At 43.9% G+C, this 21,729-nt stretch overlaps 1 protein-coding gene across 5 annotated transcripts in view; it reads right to left on the reverse strand.

Moving 5' to 3' along the window:
- Positions 1 to 6,259, reverse strand: part of KCND3 (potassium voltage-gated channel subfamily D member 3) — a 259,189-nt gene extending 252,930 nt beyond the window's left edge. For 3 of the 5 annotated variants that reach the window (XM_030561720.1, XM_030561719.1, XM_030561716.1), the window contains exons 1-2: positions 5,193 to 5,641; positions 22 to 1,206 (exon numbers count right to left, since the gene is read on the reverse strand). In XM_030561720.1, the coding sequence (XP_030417580.1) occupies positions 22 to 1,130 (1,109 nt within the window). In that variant the 5' untranslated portion in view covers positions 1,131 to 1,206; positions 5,193 to 5,641. The other 2 variants (XM_030561717.1, XM_030561718.1) reach the window with 2 other exon arrangements.
- Between the last annotated feature and the right edge of the window lie 15,470 nt (positions 6,260 to 21,729).

Raw genomic sequence — 21,729 nt, forward strand, 5'->3', positions numbered from 1 at the left:
ACAAGAAAATGCAACACTTACCCAAGGGTTGTCATGGTTACAATAGTGTACCAAAAAGAAGCTGGTATGCTGGTGAATTTGCTGGCTGAAGACCCTTTCTCTGCATAAAACATCACAGTAGCAAAGATGATGATTGCCATAGTGAGGGAAAAGAGAAGAAAGCCAAGCTCCGAGGCACAGCTCTTCAGAGTGTAACCCAGGATTCTTAAGCCTTGGGAATGGCGTGAGAACTTGAAAATCCTGAAAACCCTGAAAACCCTTAGTGTCACAAAGGCTCCACTGACGTCCTCGTTGTTAGTCATCACCAAGCCAATGTAATAGGGCATGATGGCCACCACATCAATGATGCTCATGACACTCCTCATGAACCTGTAGCGACTCGGGGCTGCGAAGAGCCTCATAAGGTACTCGACAGTGAAAATCATAACGCAAGCTGTGTCCAAGCAGAAGAAAGCCACAGCATACCTCTCCCCACATGGAAGCTCCTTGTTCCCAGGCACTGTGCCACATGGAACGGTTTCTACCACATTAGTGATCACTGAGACGGCAATAAAGAAGCCAGTGACATAGTAGAACACTAAGGCTAAGGTGCTGGTGTGGGGGTTTTCGAAGGCTCGCCACATGGTCTGCCGGAGGTTCAAAGATGGCATGGACCCTTCTTGGTTGTTCTCCGAGTCATTGTCATCCATCAGCCGCTCAGCATTTTCCCGCTTCCTGTCTTTGTACTCTTCATAGCAGCAGTCCCCAATGATTTCAGGTAGGATCCCATAGAAGGCAAGCTCCTCGTCGTAGGCAGAGATGCACTCATACCTTGGGTAATGCAGCTTGCCAGTTCTGTAAAAGTTTAAAATGCACCTAAAGACTTCAGGGTCCCGGTCAAAAAAGTATTCCTTGGTGTCTTCATTGAAGAAGAACTCCTTTTCAGTGCTGCCCAGGAGCGTGTCCGGGTACCTCTCCAGTGTAGTCCTCCACGTCTGGAAGCGCCTCCCACTCACATTCAGAATGATCAGCTCATCCTGCCTCTTGTTTTTCTCAGTTGGGGCCAATGGCATAGGGCAGTTAGCCACTGGCATCCATCCTATGGCAGCGGCCCTGGCAAAGGGCAACCATGCTGCTACGCCTGCCGCCATGATGGCTCCAGGCCTCAATATGGGAGAAGACCGTTCTTCTGCTTCTAAAAGGAGTCTGGAGTCAGATCAGTTCCATCTAAAAATATAATATAAAAACAGTCAATGGGGGATGCTTTGCCTTCATTATTTGTTTCTAAAAGACAATATTAAAACAAGCTGGATAAGCACATAGGAGCTTTGACAACCGAGAAACTAAGCTGTTATAGCCTTCCATTTAGGAGAATAATCATTAAAAGATGCACTTGGTCCATATGGGAAGGTTATGGCATTATTATAGATTGAAATTTTGACTGGCAAATGATTCCTCTTTAAAAGTAGCATAAACATGCTAATTTAACTTCCTTACAAACAAGACTAATTCATGATTCCACAGGTGTAATCATATGTTCATCTCTCTACTCACAGCTGTCAAAAAAAAACTGGGAACTCTGATGAAAAATGCTGGGAGTTCACCAAGTGGAATTACTTATTACCAAAAACCCTAAATAGATCAAGTTGAACTTCTGTTAAGCAATAAACAACCCTCCAACTACAGTGAAACTTGCACTGAGGACTATGCCAGTTGGTAACCCTCATCTCCAAAAACAAATTAAAATCTTCCATGGTTTGCAGTACAATTTTGTTCAACCTTAGTTAGAAACCTCTGGTAGGCTACGGATTTCTTTGATGGTCCCATGAGTGGTTGCTTGAGACAAGTTTTATGGTACTGAAATATTGCACTGCTCCAATGAGCAAGAGGAAAATTCACATTCTTCTGGTATGGGCCTTGGGAACGTTGTTCAGGATGTGTGAGCTTCAGAGGTGTCTGTGGTGGGGTGTGTGAAAAGGAGCCCGCTGAGGTTTAAACTATTAACTGTGTCTGATCAAGGCAGAGAAGAGCAAACTGGATTAAGCATCCAAACAAAACCGTGTCGTCTTTTTTTTTTTTTTTTTACCAGAATGTTACCTTGACTGTCTAACAAAGGTAAACGTGTCTTAACCAAAGGGTGGAGTGCATTCACTATAATTGCCATTATTAGTGGCCCATCTAATGGAGGAAAAATATCCCAAACTCAGATCCTCTGCTGGTGTAAATTGGCATAGCTCTATTGAAGTCAATGCAACTACACTGATTTATAACAATTTAGAATTTAGCCCTGAATTTTTTTGTTCCTTTCTATAGTCAAGCTTCTTGCTTTATTTAACCTTTTTTGTCATTTGTCCATGCTTTCATTTCCTTAATGTTTCTAACACTATCATACAAATATTTGGTGAAAGGTGTCACACTATAGAAGCAATACTAGGGGGCCTACCCAAAGTCTGTTAAGTCAATGGAAAGACCCCCATTGACTTCAGTAGCCACTGGGGCAAGCCCTGGAAGCTTCCTTAGGGTAAATAGTATTATTCTATGTAATTCTACTACAAAGCATCTTAATTCTGTGCATAGTTCCATTCCAGTTACTGGGGCTGTGGCATTATTGAGCTCAACAGGTCATCAAAATACTGACTGAAAAACAGTAGTGGTTTCACCACAGGTTGATTCTGACTAAACTGCTCACAGAAGATGCTTTTCTTGTGTAGTAAGCATTAATATGCTTCATTTTAATACAAAGCATCTTGCTGTACAATTTTGTTTCTAAAAAGAAGTTTGATAATTAGGATGTGTAGAATAAACTATAGTGATGCTGCTCCTGGAAGGATGCTGTCTGTACGGTAAAGGCACGAGAACCCCTATCCCACATTATTTTATTATGCAGGGTTTGTTCAGCATTACGATGCATTCTTTTGCTCCCTTATTCTAAAAAGTGAATTAGTTCTGTAGAAAGGTGACATGGGCACCTTCGAAGACTGGGGTCCTTTGTTTATCCCCAGAACAGGCACAGCACAACAGTATAAACTTCATTCACATTGCTTCAGAAATGTGCCTCAATTCCCAGCCAAAGAGACAACCTCTAAGGACCCGTCCACCAAAGCTGCCACTTTCTATTGATGGCAATGGTGGATTTTGTGATGGGAAACTAAAACTAGAGAGAGGCCACCAAGGCTACCAAAGCCTTTCTTAGCTAGTACAGTGCCATGGGATGGTAACAACTTCACTCATTATCCAGCTGGGTTAAATGGTGGGTAAGTAACCAGGAGATCTGGACTACATATCCCCTTACCTCTTCCCTAAGCAATATAGACCCCTTTTATGTATTATTATTTTTACCTAGAAAAGGTCTTATTGACACTGAGGTCATCCAGCTGGAAATGTATAGAACATCTCTGGATTTTTGCAGTAACACTGCTTGGAATCCTGAGTTTCTCTCAAGTCCAATGGGGCACCTCCTTACAAACATACCCACCCCTGGGTGTGAGTGCCAGGTCACATCACTTTGCAGCCAAAGGCACTATAAGTGCTTAAATAGTTAAGATAACACTGATAACATTTGTAAGCCATTAATGAGTTAAAACATTTGTTTTATTTTTTTTAAAAGTCCTTCCAGGCTGGCTGTGTATATGGAGAAATTTTAAACTGCCACTATCTGAAATGGCCAAGAAATTAAAACACATGAGGTGGCTGAGTATCTGTCCATAAAGGTTGATTACTCAATTACTGTATCTCAGGGGCCTCTTCAGCAGATGGACTTAGAAGTTCCTAATGTATGTGCTCAGGGTTTACTTTTCAGTTATATTATGTCAGTAGCAAAATTTCTTATCATAGATACACAAAGTGATGGAGTCCTTTTTAAAGATTCAAAAACAAAAGTTGTTTTGTGGTCAATTTTCAAGAGTGCGTTTGTGTAAAGGAGGTGATGTGAGAAGTTGGGGGAAGGTGAAGTAGCTTCATCACTGAGGAATGGCTTATTTTTGTCAGATTTTCAATCAACAATACCATCAGTGAGTAAAGAGGAGAGAGAGGTTGTGAACTATGCACACTAAGTCCATAACGATAAGATATAAAACATCAGATTTGTTAATACCTTCATCTTGCTGCAAATTTCCTGAGGTTCTAATAGAAATACTTGAGTTCTTATAATAGCAAGGAATGAGCTGGTAGAAATATTTTGCACAAGCCACACTATTCATTAAAGTAAAAGAAACATTATATATATATAAGCATATGTATTGTATATACATACTGGCATACTTTGCTTATATAAGTAAACACACATCACATATGTGTTTATATGTATTTCAATTCTTCTGTAGCTAACTTTTATGTATAATTTGAAAGAAACTATTTGGTAGAGGTTAGTGGTGGCATTTACAAAAGCTTCTCTATAAGGTAAAAGGATTTGGCTCTTTTGACTTACCCTAATGTCAACATTATGGAAGCACCAGCCTTTGTTTTACCTAAGTAACTGCCCTATCACCCAAACTGTATAAATAAAACTGCAAGCAAAGCCTCTTGTTTTCTAAAAATGACCTTTTCCTCGTGCATGCCTGCTTGCTGATGTATCTTTACTCGATTATTTTATTTCAATTTCAAACACAAAACCAGCAGCACTCTAGGATCAATAATGCATTGGAGGAGAATGGTGTAGAACAAGTTTGTCTTCTTACCCAAAGGGGGTGTGGGGAAAGGAATAACCAGTGGTTTGTCCTATGACATTGCTGGCAGCAGTTAAATCTTAAGAGATGCCTCTGGCCATTCTTGTGTTAAAAAACTGCATACTCTCATGGTGTTTTCTATGACAGAAGCAGATCTGATAACTTTAACGAAATGATAAGCTCTGAGTTTCACGATGAGACACGGATAACTGGAGCAGAGAGGAGAAAAATAACTCTCGGCATGCTGTGCCTTTCCTCGTTTTTTACCCTTTTTGGGGGCTAGGCTCAAGTAGCAAAGATCTTTTCATTTAAAATGCAAAATATGCCACTCAAAGCTTCAGCATCCTCTTTCAACTATATACTCCCCTCCCACCCATCAAATAATAAAACTACCCGCTCATGTTTGCAATTGATCAGTCAGCGAGAGATTTACAGCAAAAGCATGGAAAGCTGCAGCAACAGGCTTAGCATAAACGCATGGAAACTTCTACCCTTCCACCCCCGACCAAACGAAAAGCCCCATCTTGCTGGCTCACAGCAATGCCTTACCTTGCAAGGAAAGAAACTCTCATCCCCAAAATGCAGGGACTGATCTAGGGGCCGTTTGGAAAACAATCCTCAGGGTAAAGAGGAATTGTGCTGTCTGCCTCTCAAATCTTTCTAAATGCAGTCAGGAGTAATCAAAAAGTATAATCAGCCCTGGGGAAGTAGAGAGAAATGACTAAACAGCGTCTCCCTTGTTATTGCTGAGGTTGAGTGAGTCTCTGTCTTCCTTCCTCCCCCCTAAGCTTATTTGTTTTTGGGGAGGGGGTGTTCTTTTTTGCATGTCCTTCAAATCCAGCTTTGCTCTTGCTGCCTGGTCAAGCTGGAAATGGTACCCAGTTGCTGAAGAATCCGCTCTCTTAGCTGGAGCAGGGATGACGGACTGAGCCTGGAGTCCCCCCTCCCTCCTCTCGCTCTCTTTGAGTCCCAGAGAAGCAGGCTGTAAAACAAGATGCTGGAGAGAGGCGGTGTGAGCTACCAGAGAGACACCAGCAAATGGAGTCATTAAATACACACCAGTCCTGACACCGCATGCTAATAGGCCCAGCACTAGGGGTGGGGGAGGTATGTGGAGGAACTTTAGCGTTACCTGTTAGAGCTTTTCCAGTTTGTTACCAGATGAGCCTGTCCCCTTCCCCATCCCTGCCGCACAGGGGTCTCTTCGGAACAAAAAATAAACTCTCTCTTTCATCGCCTCTCGCAGGAAGGTGGGGGAGAGGGGCCAAATCTTTCTTGGACGCTCCCCCCTCCCCCTTTATCAATGGAAACACCCGATCTTGCCCTGCCAGTAGGGCAGCTGCAGCGGGTGACTGATGCTCCGCACCAAGAGGTCGGGTCCTTCCCCAAAGCGGGGCCAATACCTACATGAAAGAGAGGGGCTCGGCGGCCGTGCCATGGTGCGTCATCTCCCCCGGAGCCGCCGAGTGTACTTAAGCCAGGAGGCAGGAGTTCATTTGCCGCAGCCCCCATCCGCGCCAGCAGCCCGGGAGTGCCCGCAAAGGAAGCGGGCGGGCCGCAGACTCTCGCTCTAGCGGCACTTCTTTCCCCAGCATCTTGTCTCCACCTTTCAGAGAGCGCGGGGGCAGGCTGGGAAGTGCTGTCCCCTCCCGGCCGAGAGGGCAGGGCTGGCCCGGCCCTCCCCTCCCCGCCTGACCTAGCCCTCCCTGGGCAGGAACCGCGGTGCCCTGCCCTGCCCTGCCCTGCGCGGCCGGACTCTCCCCCTGCGCCGGGTGCAGGGCGCTACCTCGGCCATCCAGCCGCTGCCGGCATGGGGCAGCGGGCGGCGTGTGCGCCCTAGGGGTGGGGTTCCCAGCCCAGCCGGGCGCGGGGCGCAGGGGCTCGGGCAGGCGCAGCTGCAGGCAGCCCCTGGGCTCGGGTAGCCGGGGGATGCTCGGGTGTCTCCCCTCCACTGCCCGGGCTCACCGCGGCGGCGCCGCTCCGCAGGCAGGTGGCGCCGTCCCCCCAGCCTCGCCAGCCCGGCGGAGAGGCGAGAGCGGGGCCGGCCGCGTTCAGCACTAGGCGCGGCGGACAGCTCTGCCCGGGGAGCCAGGCTGGGCTGGGGCTGCCCCTCACGTTCGGCCCCCGGCTTGAGGGCCCCCCCCATAGGCTGTGAGCCCCGAACTGCTGCGATAGTGGGGTGAGCGGCGCTGGGCGTACCGTCTGCAGAGCGGCACCAGTGGGGCTTGGGGAGAGTGTCTGCCCCGCAGCCTCATCTGCTAGAGCCGAGTGGGTGTGGGCAACATGCCATGTCTGCTCCCACCCTGCTTTCCTCGACAGTCCCCCCAACTGCAGCCAAGGTCCAGCAGCTCCTGCCGGGCTGCCATAGCAAACAGCTAGCAAAGCCCTGGTTTTCTTCCCTCTACTCCGCAGGGTCAGTGCATGGGGCGAGTACATCGGGCACCAGAGCGACGGACATGGCACAGGGCCCTGAATTGAGAGAACAGAATGCAGCTTTCCCACAGTCCACACTGAGTTCAAACCGGTCCCGGAACAGCCTGGTAAAACAAAACTACTTGCCGGGTTTCATAACTTCTAGCAAAGACAAACGGGAAGAGCAAACCGAAGAATTGTATGAGCCACTAGTGTCTTAAACTGAGGAGGAAAAAACCAAGGAATTTAGCAAAAACTAGTGCACAGAGGGGCCTCCATTTTTTACTGTTAATTTTGAGAAACCTGAAAGGAGGCCTCTTACTTCCAAAAGGTGGGTGCTTGAAAGTCCACTTTAAGTTACTTCAAGTTGGACACCCAAATCACTTTTGAAAATTTAAACCAGGAGCACTGGATTGCTCATACTGCAACACTGGCCTCTCCACTCCCCTATCCTGGCAGTGTCTAGTACCTGGTGATTCGCAATAATAGAACCCCCTGCTAAAGCATCAGATCAGGAATACCTGACAGTAACTATTCTCACAGTGACATCTACAGCAGTGAGCTTATACCCTGAAAAAATCACAATGAAATATTTGCAAGGTCGCTGACAAGGTTACACAGAGGATGGATATCAGTAAGTTTAGAATCCAGACACCAAATGAGTTGTTTTAGGACGATATTAATAGCTGCATGTAATATGAAACATAAGACCTAAGACCAGAAACCAAATGTCTTCAACAGCTAAAGAAGCTTCAGCAAAGTGAAATGTGCTGGATCTGTCCTTACTAAATGACATCCAAAATATCCTCTTGAAATGTTTGTTTCTATGCATCTGTGTCCACCAGCAGGTGCATTGCAGAAAGTTGGAGAATAAACATAGTGAGGTTTCTACTGATTTGAATGATTGTGTTGTGATTTACAATGTCATCTTTTCATAAAACTTCCCAGCTGTCCTCCTGTCTCTCCTTCCTTCATGCTCCAACTTCCCTCTCTACTAGCTGTGGCCTGGCTGTGATTTTCAATAGCTTTTCCCCCATGACTCGGCCCCCTTTTAACTTTCAATTTCTATTAAAAAGCTAATTTGGGAGCTCATTTTTAATGCTCCCAATTTTATATGTTTAAATAGAAAATGAAAGTCAAAAGCAAACTAGCTGCAAATCAAACATCAGTGAAAAACTCTGATTTCTTCTTTCTTTCTTTCTTTCTTTTAGCCTAACTGCGGCTCTCTGTAGAACTTCACTTATAGCTAGGCCACTTTTAACTTGCACATGCACTAAAAGAAATGGATAGCACAGGGTTTAGCAACCTTTCAGAATTGGTGTGCCAAGTCTTCATTTATTCACTCTAATTTAAGGTTTTACGTGTCGGTCATACATTTTAACATTTTTAGAAGGTCTCTTTCTATAAGTCTATAATATATAACTAAACTGTTCTTGTATGTAAAATAAATAAGGTTTTTAAAATGTTTAAGAAGCTTCATTTAAAATTACATTAAAATGCAGAGCCCCCCAGACCAATGGCCAGGACCCAGGCAGTGTGAGTGCCACTGAAAATCAGCTCACGTGTGGCCTTCAGCACACATGCCATAGGTTGCGTACCTCTGGGATAGCATTTAGAGGTTTTGAGTGTATATGTCTTTTATTTTTAAATAAATATAGCTGCAGACAGACCACTGGTGGGGCAAAGAGCAGTAAGAGTTTAGGAAATAAAAGATAGCAACAGGGAAGAGGTGGGGTGTGGGGGCAGGAGAAAGGAGCAGGTCTTGGGCAATTATGTGGTCTGAAAATTAGAAGCATATCTGGAAAACAAAAAAATAAAAAAGACTGTTTCCTGCAGAGGGGTGGCTCAGGAGACTGGTAATGGAAGATAGAGTCTTTTTAACCTTAGTCTTTTGAGTCCAGATCAGATCAGAAGCGACCAAAATTGCCTACCAGCTGACAGCTGTCGGAAGCTCTTATATAATGAGTTGATTGGTTAAGTCCAGTATCCAGAGGGACAGATGCCCACAACACACCAAAAAAGTCTCCATATGCTGCAATTGCCACAAAGCCCTCTACAGTTTAATCTACTCTATCTATACAACCTATTATCACAATGTCATCCCCCACCTTCACTCCATTGGGATGCCAGTCTCCACCCCCAATTCTCCCCTTCTCTAACAAGAAACTTTCAAACTTTCTCCAAGAGAAGCTCCTAGAGCAAATCCAGTACCTTCTCCTCCTTATAGTCCCTCCTCAAAACTCCCCTCTTTGATAATGCAGTCAGGAAACTGCAACCTGATAATGGCTAAGCAGGTGGCAAGTGGTCAGCACTGCTTCTAAGTGGCTAAGAATTGCACACCTCCCATTATGTGTGTTACCCCGTCTACCTCATCCCAACTTGGCCTTTTATTAGTCCCATATACTTGTTTTGTGTTGTCTTTTAGAATATAAACCCTGTGCAGCACCCAGGACAATGAGGTCCAGTCTGTTTGAGATTGTTATTAGTATTATTATTATTAAACCCTGGCTGACAGTCAGAAACGATGCTGAGTGTCAAGTAGGTCATAGAGACAAAATGTCTCTCCCACGTTCTTGGCATGGTCCCTCCAGGGCAACAGTGAGGAACACTGAGACTGCAGTATGTTGGGGAGTGTACACTGCTGCTGCCTCTGCTGTGCCTGTGTGAATACAGAAAGGACATCAGCTTGAAGGTTAGTGCCTGAAGAAGAAAGTAAGCATAGGGCATAGGCCCTTTAATGACACAGTACAGCTTAAAGTAAAACTCAACCCCAGGGGCAGTAAGTAGCATAAGAATGCAGGTTTAGATAATATTAGTCATACTGCTTGTGAGCCAATGGCCTCCCAGCATAGCACAGATTACTCTGTCAGAGGTACAAAATATTCATTTCTTTCCCTTACTTCCTTTCTCTTTAGGGCTGGGCCCAAGCCACAATCTTACTGCTGAGCTCCTGTGAACTCTGAGAAAGTCTGAATCAGCATGTGGATTGAAACATTGAGGTTTGGGCCCATTTCTATGTTCCTCCCCTAACTCTATGGGTATGTCTACACTACGGGATTATTCCGATTTCACAGAAACAGGGTTCGTAAAACAGATTGTATAAAGTTGAGTGCATGCGGCCACACTAAGCACATTAATTCGGTGGTGTGCGTCCATGCACCAAGGCTAGCGTCGATTTCTGGAGCGTTGCACTGTGGGTAGCTATCCCATAGCTATCCCATAGTTCCCGCAGTCTCCCCCGCCCCTTGGAATTCTAGGTTGAGATCCCAATGAATGATGGTGCAAAAACAGTGTCGCGGGTGATTCTGGGTAAATGTTGTCACTCAATCCTTCCTCCATGAAAGCAACGGCAGACAATCATTTCGCGCCCTTTTTCCCCTGGATTGCCCTGGCAGATGCCATAGCATGGCAACCCTGGAGCCTGTTTTGCCTTTTGTCACTGTCACCGTATGTGTACTGGATGCTGCTGACAGAGGCGGTACTGCAGTGCTACACAGCAGCATTCATTTTCCTTTGCAAGGTAGCAGAGATGGTTACCATCCCTATTGCACCGTCTGCCATTGTAAATTGGCAATGAGATGATGGTCATCAATCATTTTGTACCGTTTGCAATTGGAAATTGGCAATGACGGTTATCAATCCTCTTGTACCGTCTGCTGCTGTCATGAGCGCTCCTGGCTGGCCTCGCTGAGGTCGGTTGGGGGCGTGTGGACAAAAATGGGAATGACTCGTTGGGTCATTCCCTTCTTTATGTTTTGTCTAAAAATAGAGTCAATCCTGCCTAGAATATGTGGCAAGTGTACTAGAGATCCAGAGAGCACAGTCGCTCTGGATCAGAGCCCCAGAGATCCCGCAGAAATGATGAGCTGCATGCCATTCTAGAGGGTGCCCCTGCAACAACCCCACCCGTCGCTTCCCTCTTCCCCCAACCCTCCTGGGCTACCGTTGCAATGTCCCCCTATTTGTGTGATGAAGTAATAAAGAATGCAGGAATAAGAAGCACTGACTTTTTAGCAAGATAAAATGAGGGGGAGGCAGCCTCCAGCTGCTATGATAGTCCAGGGAGTACAGAATCTTTTCTTTAGAGACGAAAGGGGGGGAGGGCTGATGGAGCTCAGGCTCCAGCTGCTATGAGGAGGACGGTTACCAAGCATTTTGTACCATCTGCCAGGAATGACAGGGAGTCATTCCCATTTTTACCCAGGCACCCCCAGCCGACCTCACCGAGGCCAGCCAGGAGCACTCACAGGATGATGATGATTTTCCACCATTTCGTATCGTCTGCCATCAGGAAAGGAAGGGAAGGGGATGCTGCTGTTCAGCGCCGCTGCACCGCGTCTGCCAGCAGCATGCAATAGACATACGGTGACACTGAAAAATGGCAAGAAACGATTTTTTTCCCTTTTCTTTCACCGGGGGAAAAGGGGGGTAAATTGATGAGATATAGCCTGAACCACCCCGAACAATGTTTTTGACCCTTCAGGCATTGGGAGCTCCGCCAAGAATGCAAATACTTTTCGGAGACTGCAGGGACTGTGGGATAGCTGGAGTCCTCAGTCCCCTGCCCCTCCCTCCATGAGCGTCCATTTGATTCTTTGGCTTTCCGTTACGCTTGTCACACAGCACTGTGCTGTGGACTCTGTATCATAACCTGGAGATTTTTTCAAATGCTTTGTCATTTCATCTTCTGTAAAGGAGCTGTGATAGAACAGATTTGTCTCCCCATACAGCGATCAGACCCAGTATCTCCCATACATTCCATGCTGGAGCTCTTTTTAGATTTGGGATTGCATGGTTGCTCATGCTGATCAGAGCTCCACGATGGCCAAACAGGAAATGAAATTCAAAAGTTCGCGGGGCTTTTCCTGTCTACCTGGCCAGTGCATCCAAGTTCAGATTGCTTTCCAGAGCTGTCACAATGGTGCACTCTGGGATACCGCCCGGAAGCCAATACCGTCGATTTGCAGCCACACTAACCCTAATCCGACATGGCAATACCGATTTCAGCACTACTCCTCTCGTCGGGGAGGAGTACAGAAATCGGTTTAAAGAGCCCTTTATATCGATGTAAAGGGCCTCGTTGTGTGAACGGGTGCAGGGTTAAATTGGTTTAACGCTGCTAAATTCGGTTTAAACACGTAGTGTAGACCAGGCCTATGTTCCTTTCTGATTTCAGAGAGAGGCACTGGGTTAGCACAGGAAGGGCAACACTGCATCCTATCACTTGCCACCTCCTTTTCACCCTCTGTCAAGCCTTTCTACCCCAGATCATGTTGGTTAAAAAGTGAAATCGCCCTGCTGCCAGCTGCTTTGCTGCATCGTGGTTGCTTTGGGAAGAAAATCCAAAATGGAAGCTAGTCCATGGAATGATATAGCCTCTTCTGCCTGGGGGTTCTGCTAATTAGGGGTAGGTGGTAGGATTCACACATAACTGGTACCAGTTAGTCCGGGTTAGTTCTAGAAATTGGAAAGACCCAGCCCGAAACTCTCAGGTTATCAAAAGACTGTACAGTTACTTAGAGTTATGTGCATGTTGAGTGTTTTACTGGATCAAGGACTAATAGAACTAAGAAACTACTGCTCACTTTTACAGGAGTTGTGCAAGTTGCGCAAGTTGCACAGCAAGATTGTGGCTCTTCTGGATACCTTGATCAAACTTAAAATTATTTTTCCCATTTGGATATGATAGACAAGAAAAGCAAATGACAATTATTGATGTGTTTACCTTTGGCTTGAACATAAATTAGTTTTCGGGGTCATATCTTTATATTGCAAATTGTGACTGTAAACAATTAAGTTAAAATCAGTCTGATTACATGTAGCTTTTATGGAGAATGAAATCATAATCAGTTACTTAACAGTCCTGTGCAAAATTGCTCAACACCTGCCCTTTTACAATGTGTGGACAAAGAGTCATACAGTTGTTTGGGCTAAAATACAGCACTGTTTAAGAAAGTATTCTGCTTTTTCTTCAATGACTTGTATAACCTTCAGCAAATTCCATATAACTCATATTTAAGGAGCTGCAGATTAATAAAGTCAGTTCAGGAAGGCAGGTTCATTAATTTTTTCATACACTGATGTGAAGAGAGCGATGGAAATTTGGATACATATTTTATACCAGGCATCTCCCGCTAGAAGATATTTGGAAACAAACATGGAAGCTGTTTTAAATGCTAGACGAAGACAAGTTATTAGAAATAATGAGAACACCTTGAGTCAGCTAGGTAACAAGTCATCACTGTTTGACGAAGCAAATGGACAGGAGTGGGAGAAGGGACAGTGGAGAAAGTGAATATGGAAATATTATTTACCTCTTCACATAACCCAAGAAGCAGAGGTATCCCAATGAAATTAATAGGCAGCATGTTTTAAAACAAACATATGATCTGATCAGCTATGGCCATCCTGAGGTTCTTTTGACCATGTTTCCCCCTTCCCCCAACCCCAGCAAATTAATAGAGCTGAAAATTTCAAAGTTGCCTCAGGGACTCCCAGACTGGGATTTTCAATAGAGTCTAATGGAGTTAGACACCCAATTTCACTGATTTTCAATGGGAGATTGGTACCTATTCACTTACAGTCATTTGAAAATTTCAGCCCCACTTTGCATTAAGATAAATCCAAATCTCCTGGGTAAGTTTGAATATCTCAGCCTGCATTATTATAATACTTTTCATATGAGACTCTTAAAACACTTTACAGACAGCCCTGGGCTCACAAAACCCATGGACAGTAGGCATGTATCATCATATCCTTTTAGAGGTGCCCATATCAGCACACAGGGATATTAGGTCTGGTACAAAATAACACTATGTTTAACTGATATCATTAGGAATAGATCCCAGGAGTCCTGATTCCCAGCCCCAATCCCTAACCCCTGTTTAAAGCTGCCTCTACATTGCAAACTATATCCGACATCATTAAGCAGTTTGATTAACATTTATCTCCCTCCTGTTTGATCTGAAATAAAATATAACTATTTTTTCAGTACTCCTCTACCCCGATATAATGCTACCCGATATAACACAAATTTGGATGTAACGTGGTAAAGCAGCACTCCAGGGGGGCAGGGCTGTGTGCTCTGGTGGGTCAAAGCAAGTTCGACATAACACAGTTTCACTTATAACGCAGTAAGATTTTGGTTCCCGAGGACAGCGTTACATCGGGGTAGAAGTCTATTTTTTAAAAGTTCAACCATCAGAAGTTAAAGATGAACCACAGAATGTGGTCTAGTGGTTTGAGTAGCAAATAAGGAGTACTGTATTCACTTCTGGCTATGCCACCAGCTTGCTGTGTAACCTTGAGGCAAATTGCTTAGCCTTTCTGTGTCTCAGTTTACATCCATATAAAATGGGCATAATAATACTTATTCACCTCACAAGGGAGGAGAGGGCCGAGTGAATGAATGAATGAATGATTATTTGCCAAATATTTTGAAAAGCATTTTGAGAATGAAAAGAACTGTAATAGAGAAAAGAACTGCAAATGGTTTCAGCTCTGTTCTCAGAAAATGCTGACCTATTGGATCAGAATCATTTTTTAAATGATTTGTTCTGTATCAAAATAGCATACATGTAATCTACTTGAGAATAACTCTTGAACTACTTTGCTATACAAAAGCTTGTGGAGGGTTAAGAGATCAGTCTCACACTATCTATCTATCTATCTATCTATCTATCTATCTATCTATCTATCTATCTATCTATCTATCTATCTATCTATCTATCTTGTTGATAGTTCTATAGAGGATTCTGTCCCAAGATCCTAATGTATTTACTGTTTTATAGAGAGCTTGTCCTTGCTCTATTAATGAAAAGTAGAATCAGCAAACACTAAAACATGAGATATTCACAGTGAAATAACTGAAACAATCACTGGTTTTAAAGGCTGACATTGACCATAGCTTGCATGGTTATTTGCTCTGTATTTATAGTCTGTGTTTCTGTCATGTACTTCTATTGCTTATTCTTTACATTAAGCACTATTATGCATTGTTTCTGCATGTAAATATCGCATTGACTCCAAGCCTATGCTGTGTAAGCATTTTGTAATGGCAGTTACAGCAATAAAGCTGGCTTGCTTGTTTAAAACGACAGCTTGCTATAATACTGTAGCTTTGTAGTTTGATTGTGCCCTATAGATTCTGCCAATCCCTGCTCAGCTCGAATCTCGTTAAAAATTCTGGGTAGATTAAGGAAGTATCATTCATTTGATTAAACTAAGGAGTCAGTCTTTGCAATCTAAATAGTTATAGTCTAGTGCTCAGAGGCTCCTAGAAGGCACAGTTGCTTGAATATATGCCTGGTTCTGTCACTGAGACCTTTCAGACCTCAGCTAAGTCTCTTAAAGTTCTCTGTTCCTTAGTTTCCTATCAATAAAATGGGTATAATAATTTTTACTGACCAAAAAGGATTGTTGTGAGAATTTATAAATATTTATAAACTGCTGTGAGATCCTTGGATTAAAGGTGCTGTATAAAAGTACTAAGCAGTGATTGATCGATCAGTTAATCAATCTATCAATATCACATTAAGATACTTAACCAGAGTGTGATATTTGTAATTCAGGTAGAAGAATTATCATTCTATCTATCCATTTGCAGTGTTGAGGTAGCAGTGTTAGTCCCAGGATATAAGAGAGACAAGATGGATGAGGTAATATCTTTTATTGGACCAACCTCTGTTGGTGAGAGAGAGAGACGCTTGACTTCTCTGGAGCTCGAAAGCTTGTTTTTCACCAACAAAAGTTGGTCTAATAAAATATATGACCTTACCCACCTTCTATTTGTGATTCAGGGAGTAGAACTATCTAGCCATTCGCCCTGTAGCACTTCTAAAGTAGCTCTCATTATGACATGTGAACACCCACCCTGAATACTAAAAGTGAATAAATAAGGAAAGTCATGAGCAGTTTCTATCAGTTGTACAACAAATGTGATAACATCTATCTATCATTTCCCATAAAGTCTCTCCATGCCTTAGGCACAGCAGAATGAGGATTTCAAATAATTTGCAGACTTGTATGACTCATAAGGCAGTGAACTGGAACTGACAACATTCAGCCCCTGATCAAGGTGTTAAGAAATACATACAGTCTGTATGTTTTCTCTTTGTGATAAAACTGACAGCTTAGTACAGTACCAGCTGGATGGGAACAGGGGAGTAGTATGAAGTTAGCTGCTACGAGTACACTGAATTTCTCCAGCCCTTCCTTTTGGGTACCATACTTCAGACATTTCAAGCTGTATTTCATGCATCAGGCATTTCCATGTTTACTATTATTTATCATTTAAGTTGTGGTAGCACTTCAACCAGATATGGGCCTCATAGTGCTAGAAACTATGCATTCTGTACCAAATAACAATCCCTGCCCGACAAAACCCATCATTTAAAAGGACTGCAAGCTTTAAAAAAAGTATTTCAAACAACATTAGTGTATGTATGAAATTCCATGGGGGATATAACTGATCTAAATTGGTACCTGCCTGAGGGATACTATGTTTAGTGATGAAAATTGGTTGTTGTTTTTTTACCAGTTGGGCTGTTTCTAGCATTCCACTGCATACCACATAACACTGGGGTTTTCAGTGTGCTGTGGAAGTAGCTCTAGAATGTGGAATGAGTTTCACAGCTTTGCCTGACTAACAGGAACAATCATGCTCTCCAGGCTGCTTGTGGCTTAAAGAAAACTGGCAGTGACCAGTTACAAACGCTTGGAGAGTGATAAATGTTTCACTACATACCAAATGGAGTTTTTCTGCACATGGAACAAGAACACTCTGCAAGAGAGGAAAGTGTGGGTAATTCTGCCCTTGTGACATTTCAGTTATGCTTTTTGCCTGTATATTTATTAGAAACATAGGAAATATACTACTAGACCATGGTGCAGTAGCCCATCTCTCACCACTGCTAGTTAGAAAGTCAGGGCGGGTCTGAAACCCACAGGTGTGCAAAGCTGCCAGGTAGCAAATACCTCCATGTTGCCATGCTTCCAAGATAGTGGCTGCCATCCCCCTACTCACATCCTGCTGTGGACACAGACTCTGGGAAGTCCCACCTCCAGGGGTCTGATAGGCAGAAGACTCCTGGCTCCTGATTGGCTCCTCTCCCTATATAAATCCAAGGGGCAGTTAAGGAAGCATTTAGGCAGAAGAGAGGCCTAAGGAGCACAGTCTCAATCTGCACTTCACTACAGTCTGCAGGTGCTTGGAGTTTAGGGGAGCTAGGTTTGTGGCTGTCTCTAACTTAGAGCATGTTAAGTTTTTCCCAGTACACTTGTATATTTTCCAGCTTGAAATGAAACCCCCATAGAGAGCTGCATTCTGCCACTTGCTTCCAAAAGGAGTGTGGGGAATGCCATGGATGGTGTGCAGAAGCCCTGCTATCCAGCCAGCAGCTGCAGCCTTTTCTGCTCTAGTGACCTTAATGATTCAAGAAGAGCTCATCTATGATAGCATAGAGAGATGACCCTAGAAGGGCAGTAGCGATTCCGGATCAATGCTTTGATTTATTGTGCTCTGTATTGCTGGGGATGTGTTGTGGCTTTTTCAATCCAATATTCTTTTCTTCACTTTGCCATATGCTTCCTCAATTTCTTTTCATGCAGCAAGAGAAGTAAAAAACCCTGGATAGTAACACTGCCCGATTGCAACATCTCATCAGGGATTGTGCTTAATTGACCATGCTGCACATCATCACCATCCAAGCATTTAAATAATGAGAGTCCAGTGTTAACAACATTCCTGATTACATACAGGACTGTGTGTACTGAGAGGCAGCTAGAGAAGGTCTTATTGGAAAACAAAGCTGGGGTGAGCAAGGAACATAGGGCTGTTCAGGAACAGATTGGTGGGCTGGCTGAAATAGAAGTGGCACAGGGCCCATTAGCAGAGCAAGGAGTGCATGGATGCGTGTGACCTGCTTGTGAGATAATGTAATTTACACAGTGTGTGACTTGGTTGAAAGTCTTATGCGGATGCGTTGTAGAAAGCCGTTTAGACACAGCTCTGTTTTTTCCATCACGTATATTCAACATTTCTTTAATGACGTCCATTATTACAAGGGATTTTTGCATGGAAACAGGATCACTTCTGCAGGAGAATTCATCTGTGCTAGGCTGGTTTTCAGAAGCGCTGACTGAGCATCCACCCAGGAAGTCAATGGAAGCTGTGGGTGCTCCAGAGTAACACCACTGGCTCCAGTGGAGTTTTTCTGGATCTGGCACTTAGGGTGTTACTGTGATCAGAATAAGGCTCTCAGAATCATCAGGATTTTGCCCCTTTACAGTATCTTTCATCTGTGGCTCTCAAGCACTCCATAAGTATAAGTGAATTAAGCTTTGTAAAATCCCTAGTTAGTAGGAACATGTTGCTGTACCTCTTTTACAGATGGATAAACTGACACAGATCAGAAGAGAATCCAGTTCCTTCATTATCAATAAACCGGGCCTGATTCTCCCCTTTCTTATGCACTGTAAATCAGATAACTTCACTGAAGCTAGTGGAGTTAAATCAGTGCATAAGTGAGTGAGAGGACAATTAGGCTTCTTGACTTCAAGTGAAAACCCTGTGTTTGTGTTGTGCTGTCTAAAATTGTCCCTTGATTGTCTTGTGGTCTAGGTAAAGTAGGACTTTCTGTATCTGACTACTCCAGACATAATTTCTTTTGCAAGGTTCTATTCCCACCCAGTTGGGAAGCTTTACAGATATGAGCCAACCATAATTGCAAAACACCAAACCAAGCCAAGCATGTGCTCCTTGCACCTCTTTAATTTCAAAATCATTGTGTTAAATGGTCACCATCAAAGCAATCTCCCACTTATCTGGAAGCTGAGAAAGCAATTAAAGAAGAAAATTGATAAATGCATCATTTTAAAATTATTGGATTTTTTTTTATGGTTATTAGAGCTGGAGTGATGCTGAGGATTTCAACGCCTGAGTCAACATTACAGTAAATTGCAGTTGTGGTTCCTTTGTGGCTCATAACTAGTAAATCAGATCTATGGAACCATACATTTACTGCAAATTTAAGAAGTGGTTCTTTAATTTTTTTAAGTGTGTGTGTTAAATCATGTCAATAGTCAAAAGGAATATAGACAGCCTGCTTTGCTTTCGTTTATAAGAATCAATGTGGTACCACAGGGAGGTTTTTTCCTCTGCTTTGCTGATTTATTCTGCTTTTTATTATTGGTTATGGATTCTCCCAGTCAAGTGTCTGGCACATACACTAAAAAAGTATATATTGGGTCTGACTCACCCAGGGCTTTGTACTTCATGTAGTCAATAACCCCCGAGCTGAGTGGGTGAAAGACTACCAATCTGATTTGTCAATGCTTTCCTCAGGCATAACTGACTGCACAATATGGATGGCATGAAGAATCAGGCCCATTACCACTTTTGTTCCGCTCTCCTTTATGTCAAACAGTGCCCCACACATCAGACCATTATGCTATAGCTGCAGGGCATGTGATCTACAGGTGAGAGGTGACGAGGGGTCAAGCCACCTGGTCTGGGTTCTCTTCCTGGTTCTGACACTGACTTCCTAGTCACTCAACTCCTCTCATTATCTGTGCAAGTGATTTGCCCCAGGTCACCCAGCCCATCGCTAGTAGAACCAGGAACGGAATGTTGGTTACCTCAGCCCCAGTCCCTGGAACCTAGAAGGCGACTGAACCATGCTATATTATAATTAATTAACATGCTGATGACTTATCCCTAGTGTCTTAATGCTCTGGCATCTGCCATTGTGTTACACATACTAATAGCAATACCCTGGTCCTATTTGCTGGCTCTGAGCAGGAGACCTGTGGTTACTCCTGAATTTAAGATCCGTGCAGGAATCTCTGTTCTCTTGCTAATGTACTACTTGGACAATAACTTATTTCCCTTTGTTTAATTGGAGACACTGAGCAATGTGAAGCCATTAGCAGGAACTTACCAGCACTAATTACCACTAAAATGGGTATGGTTGGGTTAGCAGACACAAGAAAGAGATTGTGTATGTATATGTGGAGGGGGGGAGGGAATTCTGTCTATTTTGGACCTCCTGAGCTGAGTTTCTGAGCATCCTCTTTGACAAAGACATAGAGAGTATCCTGCCTTGCACAGAACGGTTGAATCAGGCAGGTTCTCAGAGTTAGATGAGGGAGTTGTACCAGCCAGAAGAGGAGAGACCTTCTGAGCTGACAGAACTACACAGTCCTTAGCTAAAGAGCTGACTATAGCCATTATTAGGCAAAGCCCTTTGTTCTTAGTAAGTCTTGGCACCAGATCTCTTGTGGCCAAGGCTGTTCTGTAGCAGCCTACTCTACCTCCTCAAAAGCCAATTTTTCTTTATTTCAATGTATCCTTCATTCCTGTGTTTTCCAGTCTTTTGGGGGCAACTGCACCAGTTTTTCCAGGTGCATCAGCCCATTCCCCCTCTTGGAAAAGAGTCTAATTCTAATCCAGCTAAGATGGGTTTGGAGCAGTTTGAGCTCAGAGTCTGAACTGGAGCATGCTCAGGGTTCTGCACACTCTTCTCTAAGAGCCTGCTTGTGGCATTTGGCCGTTGTTCTGTCCATCCTGGGAGCAGCGAAAAGCTGACCCACCCTGAGGGGGAGCTAGAGGAAATATCTTCCTCAGGAGACACAATTGCTTCTGGAGCAGGAGGAGTGTGAAGGTGCATAATTCCAAGGGATAGAGAAGCATATGCCATTCTCCTTGTCCAGACAGCTCTGGGCCCTGTCACTTTCCCATTTCTCTTGGGGCACACAGGGGTGTGGTCCCTGGACCACTGAATGTAAGAACTGCACTTCCCCCACACCTTGCAGATGGGGTACAAGTGGGAGGGGCTGGCTCCTTGTCTCCTCCCAACACACACAGACACACACACCTTACGCAAGCCTCAGGGATAATTGGGGCCTGAGAGAGGAAAGGAGTGCTGGAGTAGAACTGATGGCATGCAGGCTAGGGCTGTAAATCACCAGTCTCGGCAACTCCAAAACATATTCCTAAAGTTCTAGCCTCATTGTGCTGGGTTTGAGTTCCATGCTCCTTTCTTTCATCCAGGATGGTGATTGCATGATCCACCACCCTACGGGTGTGATTTGGGTAAGAAGGACTTTTTGTTACTATAGTAACATACTTACTTAAGCAGCTTTGTTTCTGATTAAACTTTTCATAAGGCCAGGGAAATATTGAAAATTGAAGGCCCTGCTTTTAGCAAAATGCAATTTTCCCCCTCCTGCTGCTTAATTATCACAATGAGGATAAAAGTAGCAAAAAGTCTCACTGAAATGATGAATGCATTGTTCAGCAAGCTCTGTCCTTTTTGAAATTGCATCTACTCTTCCTCTCTGCACTCCCTATCTGTTTTTAGGGAGATTCGGATTCAAGGACAAGGCTGAGATGAGTCTATTGTGGATTCAGCCCAATATCCACTTGTGCTTTTAAAGAAATGGCGCTAGCCGCATCCTCCTCTGATGTAACTCACCATTGCTCTATTGGATCCTATAGATCTGTACTGATGAGGATCTAGTCCCCAATGCAATACTACAAGTATCCATCAGATTACACTAATTGCATGATATACAATTTTAAGCATGATTGTGCTCCCATTCAGGGGAGCCTCCAGAAATTTTTCACATGATAAGCCCTAGGGCTCCCCGCCACCCCTCTCCTGGCTGACTTCCC

The sequence above is a fragment of the Gopherus evgoodei genome, chromosome 4 (assembly GCF_007399415.2).
Source record: "Gopherus evgoodei ecotype Sinaloan lineage chromosome 4, rGopEvg1_v1.p, whole genome shotgun sequence".
Lineage (NCBI taxonomy): Eukaryota > Metazoa > Chordata > Testudines > Testudinidae > Gopherus > Gopherus evgoodei.